The sequence below is a fragment of the Lissotriton helveticus genome, chromosome 11 (genome assembly GCF_964261635.1).
Source record: "Lissotriton helveticus chromosome 11, aLisHel1.1, whole genome shotgun sequence".
NCBI classification, from domain to species: domain Eukaryota; kingdom Metazoa; phylum Chordata; class Amphibia; order Caudata; family Salamandridae; genus Lissotriton; species Lissotriton helveticus.
Genome location: NC_136072.1, coordinates 923,967,501 through 923,987,183, shown reverse-complemented (window position 1 = coordinate 923,987,183; position 19,683 = coordinate 923,967,501). Strand labels below are relative to the sequence as shown.

The following is a 19,683-nucleotide window of genomic DNA, read 5'->3' as shown; positions in this document are numbered from 1 at the left end:
ACAAAGGATACCCGTTTGCGGAGCACCAGTTTGTCAGGATAGACTAATAGGTAAGGTGGCTTAGATGATAAAGCCTGCAAGCTCACTCAGTCTATGGGCAGATGTAATTGCTAACAAGAAGGCTGTTATGACTGTCAGAAGACTGAGGGGACAGTTATGGAGAGGCTAGAAAGGAGCATACATGAAAAAAGTCAAAACCAAATTAAGGTACACTAGTGCATAATAAATGGTGAAGGGGAGGAGATGGACAAGCCCTTTTATGGACCAATGTATAAAAAGGGACTTGAATACTGAGGGTTAATCAGGCAGCTGCAAGCCCTTTAAGAGTGCTCAGCTGGGCGAGGGAAAGAATGAAGGGTAAAACTTCAGAAAGGGGGGCAGAAAGGGGATCAATGTGTTTTTCTGCACACCATGCCAAAAATCTTTTCCAATGGCAGGTGCTCATTGTCTAGGTGGAGGGACGCCAGGCTGCTAAAATGACATTACAAACTTTGGGAGGAAGGTCGAAAGCTGTCAACTGTCTCCTCTCAATCTCCACACAAGAAGGCGGAGAGTGGGCAAGTTCGGGAAGAGAACCATTCCCAGCAGCAGCGATAGAAGATCCTCCCAAAGGGGCAGCGTGATGGGAACATCAATTGCCATGTTCAGTAGCACGGGATAAACTCTCCGTGCCCAGTCTAGAGCCACAAGAATGGCTTGATCCCGGTTGTTCCTGATCTTCTTGAGAACTCTGAGCATGTGTGGTATGGGCGGAAGGGCATACAGGAGGCCTGATCATCACTCGAGATGAAAAGCATTCCGCTAAGCGACAGCTGCCTTGGAAACTCCAGCATGCAAAACTGCTGACATTGCGTGTTCTTGACAGAGGTGAACAGATCTAACCAAGGCTCTCCCCACTATTGAAAGAGACCTTGCACCACCTCCGGATGCAGATGTCATTTGTGATCCGCTAGGCACCGACGACTGAGTTCTTCTGCTCTGGCGTTCAGAGAACCTGCCAAGTACTGAACCACCAGAGATATGCCCTGCTGTTTCAGCCAAGTCCAGAGATGCCGGTCCTCTTGACAGAGGAGCCACAACCCCACACCGCCTTGTTCGTTGCATGGGCAACCATGTCTCACAGAGTGTGGGAGTAATGGCCCAAAAGGCATGCAGTATTCACAGACAACAATGCCAGGCTGGTGAAAAAAATGTTTTTCTTCTCCAAGGAGTCTCTTGGGTTCCCTATTTGGGGGAGTGGTATGGAATGCACCATGGAATGTTGAGGCTTGGACCATCGAGCTCCGCGGGGTAGGGTGTTGGGTGAGGAAATTTGTGTCCCCTGGAGCGGGCGGTGGCAGCAGGAGATTGTACTGTTTAACGGACCCTGTGTTGGGTTTGGACTAGGTCCCCAAATGGACATCAGTGAGGGCATCATTGAACAGAAGTGGAGATTCCTGGTTGCAGCACCTCTGCCAAGATGTTACTCTTGACTGCCACTGAGGGCAACTGAAAGTCAAGGACCTCAGCCGCCTTCTACACTACCATTGCATATGAAGCTCCCTCCTCCGTAGACACGGTAGGGGAAGAAAGCATAACAGTATCTGGAGAAGTATCTAGTCCACTGGCTTCACCCAGTTCCTCACACCAGTCCATTTCAGGGTCTTCCTCATAGGGATGGTATTCACCAGCGACCCCTCTCTTTTCTCCCCGAGACCTAAACCAAGGGAATAGGGCTTAGGCTCTGATTTAGGACGAAGGTTCATGTTAGATGCAGCATAGGGCGACGCCCATTTGGCTCTGTGACTGCGATTATCCGTCAACCGACGAGGAGAAGTTGAAGATCTCTTTGCAGACTTTTTACTTGTGCCTCAACTTACTCCAGTTTCCGAAAAGACTGCGAATGGGACAATTACCTATGACTCCACAAGCACTCCCGGGACATTCCCATTGACCAGAGCCTCTGTTTACGGGGTATTGCATGCCGGCCACCACCAGCTTTAGGGACTACTCCATCAAAGCTTTTACGGTTCATGGCACGCCAATCGGAGAACAACTTTGGGTCGTGGTCCAAACACCACAGGCAGACAAAGTGTGTTTATGGGAAGAATCCGGTCTTCCTAGATGACATCTTCCTAACAAATCAGGAGGAAAATCCTCAAAAAACACTAGAGAAAACATAAAAAATAGTAAAACAGTGACTGAGGGGTAGCTGTTCTCTGGATCAGTGCTGGATGGCGTGAAAAGAAAAGAGCCGAGATCAATGTGACTAGGTGGTGCCTATTTAGGTGCCACAACATCACTTCTGGTGCCAACAATGCTGTGTTGCCTATTGACGGCACGTACCGGTACGCAGGGGCACTGCTCTCGAAAATTCTTCTGGATTCAGTCTGATGCCTGGGAAACTCAAAGATAAGGAATCTGCAGCTAGAAGTCTCTATCGGATACCAGTGAAGCGGCCAGAGCTGTATATTACATATTAATTTGAGAGTTATCTTCAACAGAGGTAGTGCCAAAGGTGGACTCTGAAAACCTCATAGTGGCATACTGAACAACGTTGGAGCAGATGGCAGGAGTGAAATCATTGTCTTTGGCTCCATCATGAAGCAGAGTAAAATAACTATCATAGATAAAGGCTTCCATCTGGGAGGCACTGATGAAAATCAGTATATGCTACGAAGAAGTACTTCAAGTCTCTGTAGTCCGGGAATGGCATCGTGGATTGGGGGATACTGGAGGAAATGAAGGGGAGTTATATCGGTGACTAATATTTTGTTGTCAGGGAGAAAGACAATAAGTTGGCAAACGCTACCATGCAAAACTACGCTTTATTTCGCTTTTATTTATAGATTTAACAATGCTAAAGTATTTACTTCTTGCTTTGACAAAAAATGAAAAATATAGGAGCACTTTCCTCTTCAGGAGAGGTGGACTTTATATATTTATATATATTTACAGCTACGGAGACAAGACCTCTTCTCCGCCACAGAAAGAGGAGAAGAGTGATTGAGAAAGTGCTTCACTGGCCAAAAGGATAAGCCAAAGAGCTGCGAGTGACGTTTTCCATGACACACAGTCCTTCAAAACCCGTAACACCTCCACTTGGCACCCACAATCAAACTGTGCATGTGTCTATCCCAAAAGTTAATTGCACCTACCTAGAAACGCAGCCAGAAGCCACACAATATTGCCTTTGGGTCTCTACTTCGACTCACTCTGCCATACCGGAGGTTCTGTTTTGTTCAAAATTGTTAACCCTTGCCAGTAACCAGAACTCATGTTACTTGGCAACAATGTTACCCACCAGATACACTTCCCTTAACTCCTTCTCTCCTGACATTTTCATTCTGCCCAGGGTGCAGCTAGGTGGAGGGAGTGGGTGGGTACCATCATCAAACACTATTGTTCAGCCCACAAAACAAACCCTGTTATTTCATTGTAGGGCGAGGTGAATTTTGTTTTGGTTAGCTCTTAAGTGCACTCTAGTAGGACCAAGACCAGCACCTATTAGGATAAGAGATCAAGATCTTTCTCCTCTAACTATAAACAGTTTCATAGAGTTTCAAAGATGAGTGCATGGCATGCACGCATCAGAATACGGTCACCTTTGTCTTATATATTGTCTTGATGCCTTTTCTAGCAGAACATCACCTGCACGTATCAGCCCAATGCAGCTCCTGGGTTGTATATTTAAGGCATAGCACTGCTTCAGCAGTGCCTAAACTGCACTCACACAGAAAAACAATCTCCTCAGCATGAACAACTCTTATAAGAAGGAACTTTCTAGACGTACCTTATGGTGATGCTGAGGTGAAAGTGCATTATCTACATCTCATCTCTTCTCTCTCTGAAACCTCGGAACAAGTGCTCATTCTGGCCCTCCACCCCCAAGATCGAGCTCTGATCTAGCAATACAGTATCTCTTTCTCTGTTACCAAAGGGGTATTATTACATGATCATGAACCTCTGGTGCCTGTTACCCAAATGTATACAAGCCTGCCCTACGTTAAGTCAGGTAGCAGAGCAGTCCCCTGACCGCACCATCTATTAGCACTGCTTTCAGACACCTAACTGGTCATCATTCAGCATATTTATGTCCACACTCTGGAGCCGAAAATCATCTTTTCACTCTTCAGCCTGCACCCCAGAGCAGTGGATTATCTTGCCTAGGACGCACAGCCCCAGAGCACCAAATCATCCTGACCCTGCTTTATGCCCACAGTTGAAGAGCACATCACAGTCTTGAACCACTTTGCATCTGCCCACATTCCCAGGTTGGGAAACCATTCCAAAACACTCCTGTCTACATCTGCAGGAACATGCATCATCTGGAATCTCCTTAACCAACATTGCCAGTACCATAAAGTCATAGTACCAAAATCTAGTGAATTACCTAGCTCATTTGTTCTCTCCTATGCTCACCGTCCTCTTGCTAGTACACACGTCCTCATAACTATCTGACTCCTTCATACAGTCATCAAGTATCATCTAATCTAATTCAGAACCAGCTCTCCTTTTTTGTGTTTTATAGGCTGAGTCTTGGGTATGGCCTTCGATCATGAGTCCCTGAGCATGGCATGTTCTGGCCCACTAACAAGCAAAAAGACCTATAGAAGGGCATCATTGTAACTGACATAAAGCAGAGGTCCCTAAGCAGGCTATCATCCTGACTACCCTGAGTCATAAAGCCCTAGAGTAGGGCATCACTGTGACAATGTCAAAGCAAATAATCTCTGGGCATGACTTCATTGCAACTCTCTTCAAGCACACAGGCAGAGAGCAGAGTGCATGCCTGGTCATCTTCATGCTCACATGCCCTGAGCAGGCCATAATTCTGACCACACTCCTAGATAAAGGCATTAGTCTGAGCACACAGTCCTAGATAAGGGCAATATTCTGAGCTTCTCCTGCCTATATTCTCTGTAGGCCTACATTTTCTAAGCAGGCCTTCGTCTCAACTCCTTTTTAAACCCACATCTACAGCTAGGCATGTTGTTGCTATGTGAACCCTATTCCGTAAGCACAGATTGACATAACTTCATTACCCTTGGAACTACCGCTCCAGAGTTGACCCCTCACCATGCTCAAAGTTCCAAAGCTGGTCACATTTGCGGTCTCCCTGCATTTAACCACTGAGCAAGGCAAATAAATTACTCTAAAAAAACGTCACAGTCCAAGATAACTTCATTACATCAACCCGCATATTCCTAAACAAGAACCAACAAGACTGTCAAAGAGGGACACCTCTTATGGAACAATGAGCTGGAAATCATAATAGCTCTAAAACCTCAAACCTAGAGCACCAAATGAGGGCACATCACCAATGAGCAGTGAATCATCCTAAGCCTCGTTTCTAGGATATTCAAAGTCTGAGTGGTGAGTATCATCCCATTATGCAGAGGAATAAGAATGACTGCCATCACTATTCATGGACTGTGAACAAGATATAAAATTAGCTTCCCCCAACAAAGAGCTCTACTGGGTCTTTAGGAAAAGCTACAATTATACCTTCAGCTAAAATTAGCAGTATACAAATAAGGTCTGAGATACCCAAGGTGAAAACTAAGACACAGGTGCACAGGAGACCTGGTCTCACAAACAGCAAGTGAAATGCTCTTGTGCCAGAAATGTTGAGAAAAACCTAACTGCAGAGTGTACAACTGAAAGAGATGACAGCACAGTGCTAGACATATGCAGAGGAGTGCATGAATGGGCAGAGTGTGTATGTTTAACACAATGAGAAGGGACCGAAGAGGGGTAGAGTGCTTTAGTCACATATAATGAGAAATTAAAGCTCCTGTGGTACACTGGACCATAATCAAAGTGCTTCAGTCATTCGAGACCCTGTACACTACAAAGAGCAGTACTAGAACACACAAGAAAAAAAAGCTGCAAAGAATTAATGTGCGCAAATGCTGCTCCAGTTCTTCCCCCTTAAACACACCTCCCAACCATCAGAACGTTTTAGCTGTCTGTGGTACTGCCACATAACGAACAGCTGCCAGATGTGAGGGAGGGCTATCCATTTTTTCTCACCCTTTTTGTCCTTCTCCAACAAGCCAAAATAAATAAAAATGGGACAAAGGGGGCCAGAAAAAAGCACTATGTAGAAAATTAAAGAAAGAGCGCTGCACGATCAATTACACTGTCCCGCTGAGTCCATACAGTGTAAAGCAGTCCTAAATGCACGCCCTTCATCTGTAGGCCTTTCGTCTCATCATCAACACTTAGAATGTGACTAGCAAAAGTTTTGTGACCAACTGCCCCAAGACTGTGGCTTTCAGTTTGAAGTGGCAGCAATTGGTTTCTCCAGTTCATGGTCAAGGTTGGTTCCATTGGGATGCAGGTTGCTGTAGCACATCTTGCAAACTCGGCTGGGTTCGAACAGCTGTTGGCTGGGAACAGGCACCTTCTGGTTACAGCAACTGGAGCAGAAAACATTCCCACAATTCCTTCACCGTGGAGAGGCGGAGACAATGACGAGTGAGAAAAGAAATAAAGAAAAGCAAAAATTGGTCAATTCATAGTTCAAGACTTGTTTTTTCTACACTCATTCAAATCTTTCTATTGCATGAATCCCTTTGAATTCTCTCATCCTCTAAATAAGTATCAGCTCTCATGTGCAACACATTTGCTGCAAACAGCTAGCTCTTTTATCCTAGGTGTTCCATTCACCTTTGAAACTATCCAAATTTTTTAGTTTAAAACACAATTAGTGGTGACATTATTTCCTTTTTAGCAATGTGTCCTAGCCCATTTATGAAATGCTCATGAAATAGTATTGATGGAAAGTATCCCTTATTGAAAATATGGAGACAATTTAGATTTACGCAACAATTTAAATGTGAATATATGTTCAAACATCAACGAGCAGAGCAGTAATGTAGAGCTCCAACACCTGCATTAAAAGAGCGCAGATAGAAAGAATTTATCAGTGTGGGAGATCATCATGGTTAAGAATTGTAAACATTAGTAGATACATGCATACATCAGGTAAACACCACAGTGGGAGGGGGAGGAGAGGGACCTTCTTCACATACACCGCAGGGATCTGGATACGGGAGGTATACTTATACAGCAGGAATGGCTGGTCACCAAACGCAAACCATGAAAGTGTGGTCCTGGAACGTAAATGGCCTTGATGGGAAGGTGAAAAGGGCAATAGCCATGCAATTCATTAAAAAAATAAGCGCCAGACAAAGTCCTACTACTAGAAACCCACCTCCTGGGGCATCACCGTAAGGCCTTAGATAGATATGGCTATGCCCGCACATGCTGGGTACACCACAGGCTCCAGGGGAGTAGGGATGCTAGGCAGAAAGGCATTCCTATTTATTCCTGAGAAATCATGGTCAGATCCACTGGGCAGATATGTGGCCTTGAGTGGGCAATGGAAGGGAATGACGGTTAACCTATGTCCAGTGTATGCCCCGCAGTGATTGCAGACAGCCACAATGGATGAACTAGGCCCACTGTTACTGGAACTACCGGAAGGACGGTTAATATTAGGGTGAGACATGAACAATGTACTCTCAGAGTGGGATACCCTGGGGGGAGGTACTTCAGCGAAGAGAGCAGGGGGGTTAGGCGACTCTCTTTCCTGCATGGTTCTAGGCGATATTTGGCAGAGCCATAATCCAAGCAGAATACTCATATGTCCGCGGCACATGGAGGCCTAGCACGATTGGATTTTTGATAACACAAGCTCAGTTTGTAGGACAGTCCAGGGAGGCCTGACACATGGCCCGGGGAGTGTCAGATCACTCACCAGTGGAGGCTAGCTTGGCGGGACCACTACGAGACCATGGTTTGCCCCCAAGGATAGATCCATGGCACCTTAAGGATCCGAAGTTCAGGTCCAGTGTCGGGAGTGTAAGGACTAACTTTTCATAGAAAATATGGGGACAGTGAACTCAGGGTTCATACTCTGGGAAGCTTACAAAACTGTACACTAAAGGCACATGCTCAGGCCTTAGTGGGTGCCTCCAACAAAAAGAAGCATTAAAATGCACGGAGTTGGAGAAAGAGATTCTAGTGCTGGAAGCCCAGGTAGGGAGTGAAAATTTGACATCAAGAGAGACATGCAACAGACTCAGACTGCGACAAAAGAACTCAGAGAGCTATTGGAGGACAGGGCAACAAGACAAGTTATGAAACTGGGGACAAAGCCAGCAGATTTTGGCTGGACAAGCGGGAGACCTTAAGGAAATGGGTTCTGGAGATACTAGATGACTCAGGAGTGAGACATTTGATGGGGCAGGAGATTGCAGAGGCATGCGCATCCTATTACGAAAAACAAAATACATCTACGTCTGGGTATACGGAAGTAGATTGCATGGAACGCCTCAAGTTTGGCAAGCTTTCGGGTTTGACGACTGAGGACAGAGATGGGTTGGAAGCGACTTGACAGTAGAAAAGGTTAGCACGGTGGATCAGGCCTTGCAGTCTGGGAAGGCAACAGGACCGAACTGTCCCCCACCAGAATTATTTAAATGTACACTGGACAAGGTTGCCTCGCATCTTCTATCAATGTTTCAGGAGGCACGTCAGACCGGGATTCTGCCTAAAGATTAGCGCTTGGTGCTGAATACAGTAATACTCAAGGAGGGTAAGCCCCTGACGAACTGTGGATCATTTAGGCCCATTTCCCTACTGAACTTTGAGGTTAAAGTATGCGTGAAGATACTAGCCAAGTGCTTAAGGACAGGCTTCATTCCCTGCAGAAATACCAGGCTCAACCTGCGTAGGTTGTTCGGGTCCTGCATTCACTGGGTTGGATACTTCGCAGCCTTCAGCATTTCGGTCTTTGGATGCTAAGATGGCATTTGACAGCATAGAATGGAACTACCTGTGGGCGGTCCTAGAGCATATGGGGATTGGACCGACATTCATTAGATGCAGGGCTCGAAAATTCCATTCGACCGCTTGCATAGTCGAGCTAAATTTAACACGGTTGAGATGTTTTTAGGTCCTACTTGCAACATTTGTCCTGTCTGTGAAAACAGAACAAATGTGACAAGATAACAAGATTTAAAGGCATTTTTATTGCTCACAAAGTTAATGAGCAATAAAGATGCCTTTAAATCTTGTTATCTTGTCACATTTGCTCCGCTTTCAGAGACGGAGGTCAAGTAGGTTGCAGTTAGGTCGAGGACATTTTTTTAAGGTACTAGTCCTGCAGGACTAGTACCATTTTATGGATTTTTCGAGCCCTGGGATGTATTAAACTGCTTTATAAGCAGCCGTTGGCAAGGTTGAGAGTTAACGCTGAGGTATCCCGAGAGTTCAATATGCAAAAGGAAACAAGGCAAGGCTACCCACTCTCCTCAATATTGTTTGCTTAGCCGCTAGAGCCATTGGTGGCGTGGGTTCATCAGGACTCGGTGATATGGGGAATCCAAATCGGGGATGAGTGGGATGAACGGATCTCCCGGAATGCTGATGATATTCTTTTATACGTACAGAGTCCGAGGCCGTCTGTTGATAGAATCCTGCAAATCTTTTTTATACTCGGGGACTACTCGGGCTATCGCATTAACTGGGGAAAAAATACCCACTGTTTCCATTGGCAGGGTGGGGATTCCTAAACTGTCATCGTGGTGTGAGGTCCCTATGGAACTGGTGGAGTTTAAATACATGGGGATCAATATAACAAGGGACCCCTAGAAGTTCTATGAGAGGAACCCGTTGCCCCAACTTGAGAGATTTAAAAGTGATGCAGGGAGGTGGAAGACTCTACCCTTAACGCTAATGGGCCGAGCTGCCCTATTTAAAAATGATGACGCTTCACCGCTTACTTTATGTCCTGCAGAATTTCCCCTATCAGATTCAGTCATCATTCTGCTGGAACGGTTGAGGCGGAATTGCACTCCCTTTTATAGATGGAAGGTGCGGCTCGAATTGCCTTACATAAACTAAAAAGGAGCGTCTATGACGGAGGATAGGCAATACCAGACGTAAGGTACTATTACTGGGCCACCCAACTGGTCACGGTGAATGACTGGATGTTTGGAGATAGAACTTAACCAGCCTGTAGAGTGGAAAGAACATGTATGGGTGCAAGGGGCTGTGTACAATTACTTTATGGTAACAAAGTGAATAAAGAACTGCCGATACATACACAAACGGTAATTAGAGCATGGCGCGAGGCAACAAAACACTTGGATTGGGGAGAAAAACTTACAGAGATGATAACCTTGTGGGCATGTGCACAACTAGAAAAGATGGGCAGACTGCAGGGCTCTGGAAAACTGGAACTGCCGTAGCTTGAAAAATTAGGGGATGTCTGGAGAAATAACACGTTCATAAAATTTTAGAATCTCCAGCAAGAGTACGAACTAGGACCCGGGGAGTGATTGACATATCTGCAGCTGGGCCACGCTATCAGGGAACATATTTGTGAGGGCGATGGATTGGCTGAGTCCTCTCACTTGGAGGATAGACTTTTAACAGATCCCTTATAAAGGAAGGCAATATAATTAGTGTACAAAAAACCTGGTAAACAGTACACCAGACCCCCTAGGTTAATTAAGAATGGCTTGGATGGGAGATGTTGACCGGATGAGGATTGGATGGAGGCTTTACAAGGACAGAGAGGTAACAATTAGCTTCTGTTTCCGTCTAATTCAACTAAAGGTCCTCCACTGCACATACTGCTCCAGAAAGCTTTCACACCATTTAGTTAGGGCAGAGTAGTCACAGTGCCACAGGGACTGTTGCCAGGAAAGAACATTTTACCACTTAATATGGGAATGCCCACAGACAGATATACTGGGGTAAACTTGGGAGATTTATGACTCAGGTGGTGGGGGCGGAGGTTCGGCAGGGAGACAAAATGGTTCAAGATCCCTGGAGAAGAGGATTGGGCGAGATATACTAGGATCTGGCTGGCATTGGCTGCGGTGGTAGCCAAACGCAACCTGGCCAGATGCTGGGGACTACAGGCTTTACCAAGGGTTGAGGACTGGGGAAGAGATCTAGACTGATGCTGGTTGTCGGAACGAACTATCTAACAGAGGCTGCCTGAAGAAATGGGAAAAGATCTGGGGCAGTGGCAAACCTACAGAGATTGTAACAAGGACCTGAAGCACTTCGGGAGAGTGGAGTATTACTGGTTGCCTTGCGCGTCGGTAGGCGTCGTCTGCGGCTCTGCGTCCGTCGTCGGCGCCGTGATGACGTCGTCGGAGTACTTCGACTCCTCCTCCGCGTGCTGACGTCAGTTCTTAGACACAGCTTTTCCGCGCCAGAAGCGCTGAGCCATGTTAAAAACCAACACTGGTGCCATTGAAACTAGGGCCCTGAAAGGGGGTAACCCTAACCCTAGATATCGCTTGTTTAAAAAAATCTCAGGAGTACAATATTCATGGATGAGTAGTAAATGTGTTATTCGCCAAAAAAGCACAATGTATAACAAATGGCCTTAATGTGACATGATCAGCGGAGAAGTTTTTGAAAATCAACTTGCACTCCAGTGAGTACACCACTCTTATTACAGGGTTATTTTAATTTGCGCACTAACAATGCATGCCAAAAGGAGAATGTCAGAAAGACTCATGGGATCCTGAGTAGAGGGATGCCGGATTTCCATCCAAGATGCCCTCTTCCTACTGGCTGGCACAGCACCTCGTAAGTCTAATGGGCATGAAGGGACAGAACAGGAACAATCTAAAATAATTGGGCTAAGGCAACACCACCTAACCTTAGATACTGAATCGAGATGAAGGTCATTGAATCTTAGAAGAGGGTATAGGGATTATCTAAAAAGGGTGAAGGGATGACATTCCAAATAGATACAGGTGCATTACAGAGAGATCTCTGTGCATGAGGGCACAAAGTATAATCTGGTACTCCACACTTTGCAAATGGAATATCAGCATTATCCGCTAACAATTCTGCGCTCCTCACTTGGCCATATAGATTATGCCACTGCCACGGAGGCAAGCACTCAGTGTGTCAGATCGGGTTTGCAAAATTCAGACGATGTTGATAAACTGTATTCACGAAACAGATTGGTTTTCCTGCCTAAAGTATAGGTGGGGAGAAGAATCAATAAAACTCTCGGCTACTGCTTGATGCCAGAGACACTTTGATATCAGACAGCAGCAAAAATAAAACTAAAAATTGTGCATAAACTTGGGTGCTCTTGCACTCTAACCTATACCATTTTTACCACATCCGATCATTTTGGTAGATAAAAAAAGTTTGTGCTTTAATAAATCATAGTTCCTCCTGCCCACCTCTCCCTCCACCCCACAATTAAAATACACTATACTAGAGACTAAACAAATATTCAATTGCTCTATTGCTTGCTTATTGTGTTACGTCTGCTTCTCCATCAGGTGTCCTCAGGGACAATGAGATAAAGTTATACAAGAACATCGTCCTACTTGAGTGGTGGAGTGAAATTGTTCTGTTATTATCGCCAAAAAGCATATGACAGTGGAAAAGAAAGAATACTTAATTGTAGTCCTGGTCCTGCAACCTAGGACTCTTCATTTTAGTTACGATATTAGAACAATTCCCTGCTGTGTGCGTGGACCCTGGAGCAATTTTCATAGATGTGTTCTCTAATCAAACATGACACAGGGTGTCTGTGTCCATCTGTCCTCATGATGAAGAACACCCTGTAATAGCCTATGAACGGCTCAATTATTTCCTGAAAAATCCTATGATAAACCTTAAAAAATGTTTTAAGAATGGATTGCACAATCCAGAGTGCCGAAAAATGTGAGAGTATATGTTAGGGAAGGAAAACCACATAATGCATTATACAGGCGCCTGCTTCACACAGCAACACCTGTTCTCTTGATGATACAAGCCATCTATACCTGGGATTAGTAGAGATAGTGCAGTCTGACAAGTCATGCAATAAAGTTAGACGGGGAGAAGAGATTAAAGTAACACTGACTGTGTCCGGTTTACCCATTTATTTGCCCAATATTGTTAAACACCTCCACAATATGTTATGAGGTCAGAATCATACACATTACATCTTCAACAAACAGAATGAGGTAATAATCCACATTTATACCACATATGTGGTGTCCAGTACCAAAAGTAAAGGAAAAAAATGAGAATTTCAGCCTGGACTCTCCCTAAATGTGAGGAACTTAAAGCAGACCCCTCCTCTGGCATTTAAGCATGGTGTAGGACATCTGGCAACAAGCATTTGCAATGCAATTGGTCTCGCATTTACACGAGTTTAAGCTATTGGGATTGTAAATGACAATGTTATGTTATGTTATGTTATATTTCATTTGTACAGCGCACAGGTACTAAAAGTGTCCCGGTGCTAACTCCCGAAAGACAAATTAAATCCACACTCCGAATCCAAGCTTAAAAGAGCAGCGTTTTAAAAAATTTTTTTTAAAGCAGAGGGTCATGAACACTCCTCAGAGCCAGTGGTAACAGATTCCACGCCAAGCCAGCTTTGCGGGCGAAGGAGTTACCGCCTAGCCTCTGGCGATTGAACCGAGGGTTCTGCATTAGCAACTGGTCCGAGGAACGCAAATGCCGAGAGGGTTTATAGAAGGTACATCTCTTCTGCAAGTAGCTAGGACCTAGTCCATACACAGCGCGATGAACAATAGATAACATTTTAAATTTAAAGCGAGACTCCACAGGGAGCCAATGCAGGGTACGTAAATGAATACGAACGCTCTGTTTAAAAGGCAGCCCCAGTAGCAATCTAGCAGCCGCATTTTGGACCACTTGCAATTTCCTAGTCAGATACGCGGGGCTACCCACCAAAAGGACGGTGGCATAGTCCAGGTGGGATAAAATCAGTGCCCGGACCACCGTCTCCTTAGAGCTGGCTGGCAGAAGAGGAAGAAATTTCTTCAAGATTTTCAGGGATCCAAAACATGTCCCTGTCAACTTCTTTATCTGGGTTGAAAAATTCAGGTCTTCATCAAACCACACCCCGAGATTTTTGGCAGAGCCCTTGCTCGCCATAGGGCGAGGGAAATCTGAAGGCCATATTCTATCCCTGAAATCCACAGGGAATGAGCCATACAGGAGAACCTCCGATTTTTCGTCATTGCACTTCAACTGTGCGCTTGCCAGCCAATGGAACACCGCGGCTAGACAATGCTGCACGACCTCCACCGAGTCCTCTCCCCTCCTCCAGGAGAACAGGAGTTGTGTGTCATTAGCATAGGCCATCACCTTAGCCCCCAAGGACTCCGCAAGGTAGACCAGCGGAGTCACATAGATGTTAAAGAGAAGAGGGCTAAGGGATGACCCCTGCGGAACGCCAGTGGACAGATGCAACGAAGCAGACGCACAGGGAGGCAGCCACACCTGCTGAGATCTGCCCTCCAAAAAAGATCGAATCCAACTCAGAGCCGAACCCGAGATGCCAATAGCCATTAGGCGATCCAGGAGTAGCGAATGGGGCACCGTATCGAATGCCGCAGAGAGATCGAGCATAACCAAGGCGACTCTCCCGCCGGCATCCAGGCACTCACGGATCGCCTCTGTGACCTCCAAAAGCGCAGACTCCGTGCTATGAGCAGCACGGAACCTTGATTGCGCTGGGTGTAGCAGGCCAGACACCTGAACAAAGTTGGTAAGTTGAGATGTCACGACCTTCTCACAGACTTTGGCCAAACTTGGCAAAAGCGAGATAGGCCGATAATTGGCAGGTGACAGTGGGTCAAGGGACGGCTTCTTAAGGAGGGGCAGGATTAGTGCTTGCTTCCATGGCGACGGAACCCTGGCCTCGCGGAGCGACTGATTGATTACTAGGTTGACCTCAAAGTTAATAGTGTCAGCCACCTCCGCTAGGAGCCTAGCGGTACAAGGATCTTTCGGCGAGCTGGATTTAAGTGCTTTCAGAATTCTGAGCGACATAGTTAAATCCACTGGACTAAATCCAGAAAAGGTACTACCCCGCTCCTTATCCTGTAACCCCGAAGAAGCAGCCAAAGTTAACCTGGGCACATTCAATAAAGATTGTTGGATACAGGCTATTTTTTCCTGAAAGACATTAGCCAAGGTATTACACCAGGTAACAGAGGATGGTATCACTGCCGCCTGGACCTTGGGAGCCACAAAACTCTGCACAATGGCAAATATTTCTTTGGAGTTATTGTTGGCCCGCTCTATACGAGCTGAAAAATAACAACCCTTGGCTAGGCCAATAGATGAGTAGTAAAGCTTCTGTTTAGCTCTAAGTGCCTGTTTGGCAATTGGACAATAGCCACTAGAGCGCCAGGCTCTCTCAAGACCCTTACAGGCATGTTCCAGTGTTCTCAACTCCGGATTAAACCATGGTTTAGAGGGAGACTCTCTCCTGAGCTTACTATGCACCGGAGTGGAAAAGATTCAGAAAAGGGGGTGGTGATGAACAGAGTGTCTGAATTAAGCAGACCACTCTTACCCAGTCCAAAGATCAGGGCTTGATCCATCACCGTTATTTAGCTCACTGCCCCATCCCAGCTCAGAACCTGGCTATATGCAAATTAGTCTGTCCCTGGCCCAGTGCATCATGGGAACAGGGCAGACCAAACTACCAAGCCAATTCTTCACCAGAAAGGAGAAAAGCTTCCGGGGACCGGTTTCTGCCATTTCAGGCGTCGTCGGCCCGGCTTGCTTGGATCCTGATGGAGCAGTGAGCAAGGGACTCATGTCTGAGTATACCCTTCCACGCTTATGGTGGACAAAATGATTCAGAAAAGGGTGTGGTGATGAACAGAGTGTCTGAATTAAGCAGACCACTCTTACCCAGTCCAAACATCAGGGCTTGATCCATCACCGTTATTTAGCTCACTGCCCCATCCCAGCTCAGAACCTGTCTATATGCAAATTAGTCTGTCCCTGGCCCAGTGCATCATGGGAACAGGGCAGACCAAACTACCAAGCCAATTCTTCACCAGAAAGGAGACAAGCTTCCGGGGACCGGTTTCTGCCATTTCAGGCGTCGTCGGCCCGGCTTGCTTGAATCCTGATGGAGCAGTGAGCAAGGGACTCATGTCTGAGTATACCCTTCCACGCTTATGGTGGACAAAATGATTCAGAAAAGGGGGTGGTGATGAACAGAGTGTCTGAATTAAGCAGACCACTCTTACCCAGTCCAAAGATCAGGGCTTGATCCATCACCGTTATTTATCTCACTGCCCCATCCCAGCTCAGAACCTGGCTATATGCAAATTAGTCTGTCCCTGGCCCAGTGCATCATGGGAACAGGGCAGACCAAACTACCAAGCCAATTCTTCACCAGAAAGGAGACAAGCTTCCGGGGACCGGTTTCTGCCATTTCAGGCGTCGTCGGCCCGGCTTGCTTGAATCCTGATGGAGCAGTGAGCAAGGGACTCATGTCTGAGTATACCCTTCCACGCTTATGGTGGACAAAATGATTCAGAAAAGGGGGTGGTGATGAACAGAGTGTCTGAATTAAAAAAAAAACGGTGATGGATCAAGCCCTGATCTTTGGACTGGGTAAGAGTGGTCTGCTTAATTCAGGCACTCTGCTCATCACCACCCCCTTTTCTGAATCATTTTGTCCACCATAAGCGTGGAAGGGTATACTCAGATGTGAGTCCCTTGCTCATTGCACCATCAGGATTCAAGCAAGCCGGGCCGACGACGCCTGAAATGGCAGAAACCGGTCCCCGGAAGCTTGTTTCCTTCCCAGTACAAGAATTGGCTTGGTAGTTTGGTTTGCCCTGTTCCCATCATGCACTGGGACAGGAACAGACTAATTTGCATATAGCCAAGTTCTGAGCTGGGATGGTGCAGTGAGCTAAAAAACGGTGATGGATCAAGCCCTGATCTTTGGACTGGGTAAGAGTGGTCTGCTTAATTCAGGCACTCTGTTCATCACCACCCCCTTTTCTGAATCCGGAGTGGAAAAGGGCACTGACCGAATCAGAAATCCAGTCAGCAAAACTAGCCACATTCTCGTCCAAACTGCCAAGAAAGGGGGGCCGCCTCGCAGCCAAACAGCCGCTAAGTTGCCCTGCGTCCAGTTTTCTAGCAGTGAGGGGACGATGGTAACTGGCCTCCCGCACCGGGCGTTGCACCACCCATGAAAAAAATATGGGGAAATGGTCCGACCAAGTGAACTGTAGAGGCTTCACCACGGATATCTGGAAATTAGCACAGATGGGGTCAAGAGTATGCCCCCCTTGGTGGGTCGGATGTTCCACCTATTGGGAGAGCTGAGCCATCTGAAGCGTCTCAAGAGAAACAGCCGAATCCGCAGAGTCTGTGACATCCAGATGCAAGTTAAAATCGCCCAGAAGCAAGTAATTCGAAAAGCGTAGTGATCTCTGCCAAAGCGTCCCCATAAGAATCCAGAAATGCCTTAGCTGGCCCTGGAGGTCGATATTCCAAAGACCCCCTAAAGTAAAATGTGGAGATATTTGCAAGCAAATGTCAAGAGCCTCACACACCCCCAAAAGGTGGAGGTTTCGCTGCAAAGAGACCAACAGTCTCTGTATAGTACAGCCAAACCCCCGCCTCTACCAACTGGGCGGTCCAGACGATGAATTTTATAGCCCACCGGGGTAGTCAACGCAACAATTGGGTTGGAAAAGGTATCGGGCCAGGTCTCCGTGATGAATAGGAGATCTAACTGATTATCAATAATCAGATCTGTTATGTCAATGAAGTGCTTCCTCATAGATCTAACATTCATGAGACAAGCCTTAATGGTGCCCTGAGGACCCGAACCAATGATCATAGTGTCGGTGGGCAGATTCTTGGTGAAACGATACCCACAATCAGTGCAACCAGTGCTACTAATAGGCCCTAGCTGGTTGCTCCTATGAGTGCCTTTTATTTATGTTTTAAAAACTAAAAAAAAAAGGCATTGTCATTTACAGAGCCAATAGCTCAAACTCGCATAAATGTGAGACCTATTGCATTGCAAATGCAATAGGTCTTTTAGAATCTGTATCTTAACATATTGTCCCCATATTAAGAATAGGTCTCCAACTTTTTAGACACAAGAAGTTAACATACCTTGAACCAAAGAGCTCTATTTTATAAACATTAATCCTTATTGAGTTTTCAGTTGAACATTTGGGTTAACTGTTCAAAGGAAGAACTGCAACTCCACTGATGCCTTACTTACAATGAGCATATATTAATCAAGAGCAATTTTTTTAACTTTGTATGGGGAGAGGGGTTGGCCTAACGGCTAAGGCGCTCGACCTCGGACCTGGGGATCTGGGTTCGAGTCTCGGTAACGACGCCAAAAACCCCCTGTGATTCTGGGCAAATCACTTAATCTCCCCGTGCCTAAAATGAAAGTGTGTCCTCATGTAACGTAACTGGTGCTATGTAAAGCGCTCTGATAACTGATTCGGTTCGGTTCTAGTTTGCGCTATATAAAACTCTGCAAAAAAAAAAAAAAGATTACCACACTGAACATTCAATGTCATTCTCGCTTTATCCTTGATAACAATATACACCCTCTTGCTTTCATGTCGGTGGAGAATTCTGCAACAGTGTCAAAATTCAATATGTATTCCCTTTATTACAGCGCTCCAAAGTCCCCATAGCAAAAGAACTTCCTAATGGCAAACTTAAATAAAATTAAATAGGAAAGTCTAAATAAGAATATTCATTCGCTAGCGAGACCTAAAAACCAAAGCATTGGGAATCCAATTCAAACAGAAGAAAAAAATGCTTGGCATGTTTACAGCATGATATACAACGATAAATATGAGGGTAGTGGTGCGTAAATAAAATATACTACTCGCTTTGTTTACAAAACAAAATTAACATACAGAACAAATCCCGCAAACTGCAAATAACACGTAATAAGGACCCGATGTTCAAATTACAGTCACTTAAAATGTAATTTCACAGTCCATAATTCAGACCTGTGCGAAACTCGGTGGTTTAGGGCACGGTGACAGATTGCTTTCACACAACTCAAGTTAGAAGCCATTTGAAACGTAAAAATTGGATCTGGCTTGGAAGGAGGCCATAACAGCACATCTAACATTTTCCTTCCCTGCTCTCGAGGGACCCCCTCCCCGGCTATCTGCTGGGAAGTTGAAGTGTCGCTGCTGGAACAAGGGTCGCTTCTATGCGGTGGCCCGCTCCCCCGTCACACGCGGTGTGGAAGCGTCTCACAAACAGTTTCCAGCATGAGGCCTGCGTCGTCTCGGCAGCTAATTGAAAAGCTGTGCCAGCCACTGAACCAGAGACGTGGTGTAATCTAAGAACAATTGGGCATCATTCACTGACAAATGTAAAATTCGCCATTAGACTGTTCGTCGTCTTTCTGAGAGACCATAAGCGAGGCGGCCTTTATTTTCTGCTTCCTGTGACCAGCTGACAGAGAAATCAAAAGGGGTTGGGAGGAAAACGGAAAGTGCGCGATGCGCGCGCTGCCAACCTCCGGGGACAGGAGATGTGCATGAGTATGGAGTGCACAGCTCCTGTCCGAGCGTGCCACCTCCTGTCTCCCTTCGAGAAGGAAAGCGGCAACAATAGTGTCTCGGAAACGAAGCAGCGCATGTGCTGGGTTCGCACGCGAGACCTAAAAAGGTTTAGGAGGCATTGATCATTCAGTAGATTTTTTACGAGAAAGAATTCAAAAGCATCTTATTAAAAGGTGGGTTGAGGAGGCACAACAAAAAAAGACTAAAGAACATTACTACCAAACAGGCATGCATCTCTCATGTAAATGTCCAAGTAATAATGATAACAAAACAATACACAGATGTCCAAATAACTACTTCACAA

General features: G+C 45.9%; 1 protein-coding gene across 18 annotated transcripts in view; it reads right to left on the bottom strand.

Moving 5' to 3' along the window:
- Positions 1-2,788: 2,788 nt before the first annotated feature.
- MTMR3 (myotubularin related protein 3) overlaps positions 2,789-19,683 on the bottom strand; it is a 1,335,997-nt gene continuing 1,319,102 nt past the window's right edge. For 16 of the 18 annotated variants that reach the window (XM_078667211.1, XM_078667215.1, XM_078667214.1 and 13 more), the window contains one exon: positions 2,789-6,431. In XM_078667211.1, the coding sequence (XP_078523337.1) occupies positions 6,260-6,431 (172 nt within the window). In that variant the 3' untranslated portion in view covers positions 2,789-6,259. The remainder of the gene's footprint in view (positions 6,432-19,683) is intronic. The other 2 variants (XM_078667226.1, XM_078667227.1) reach the window with 2 other exon arrangements.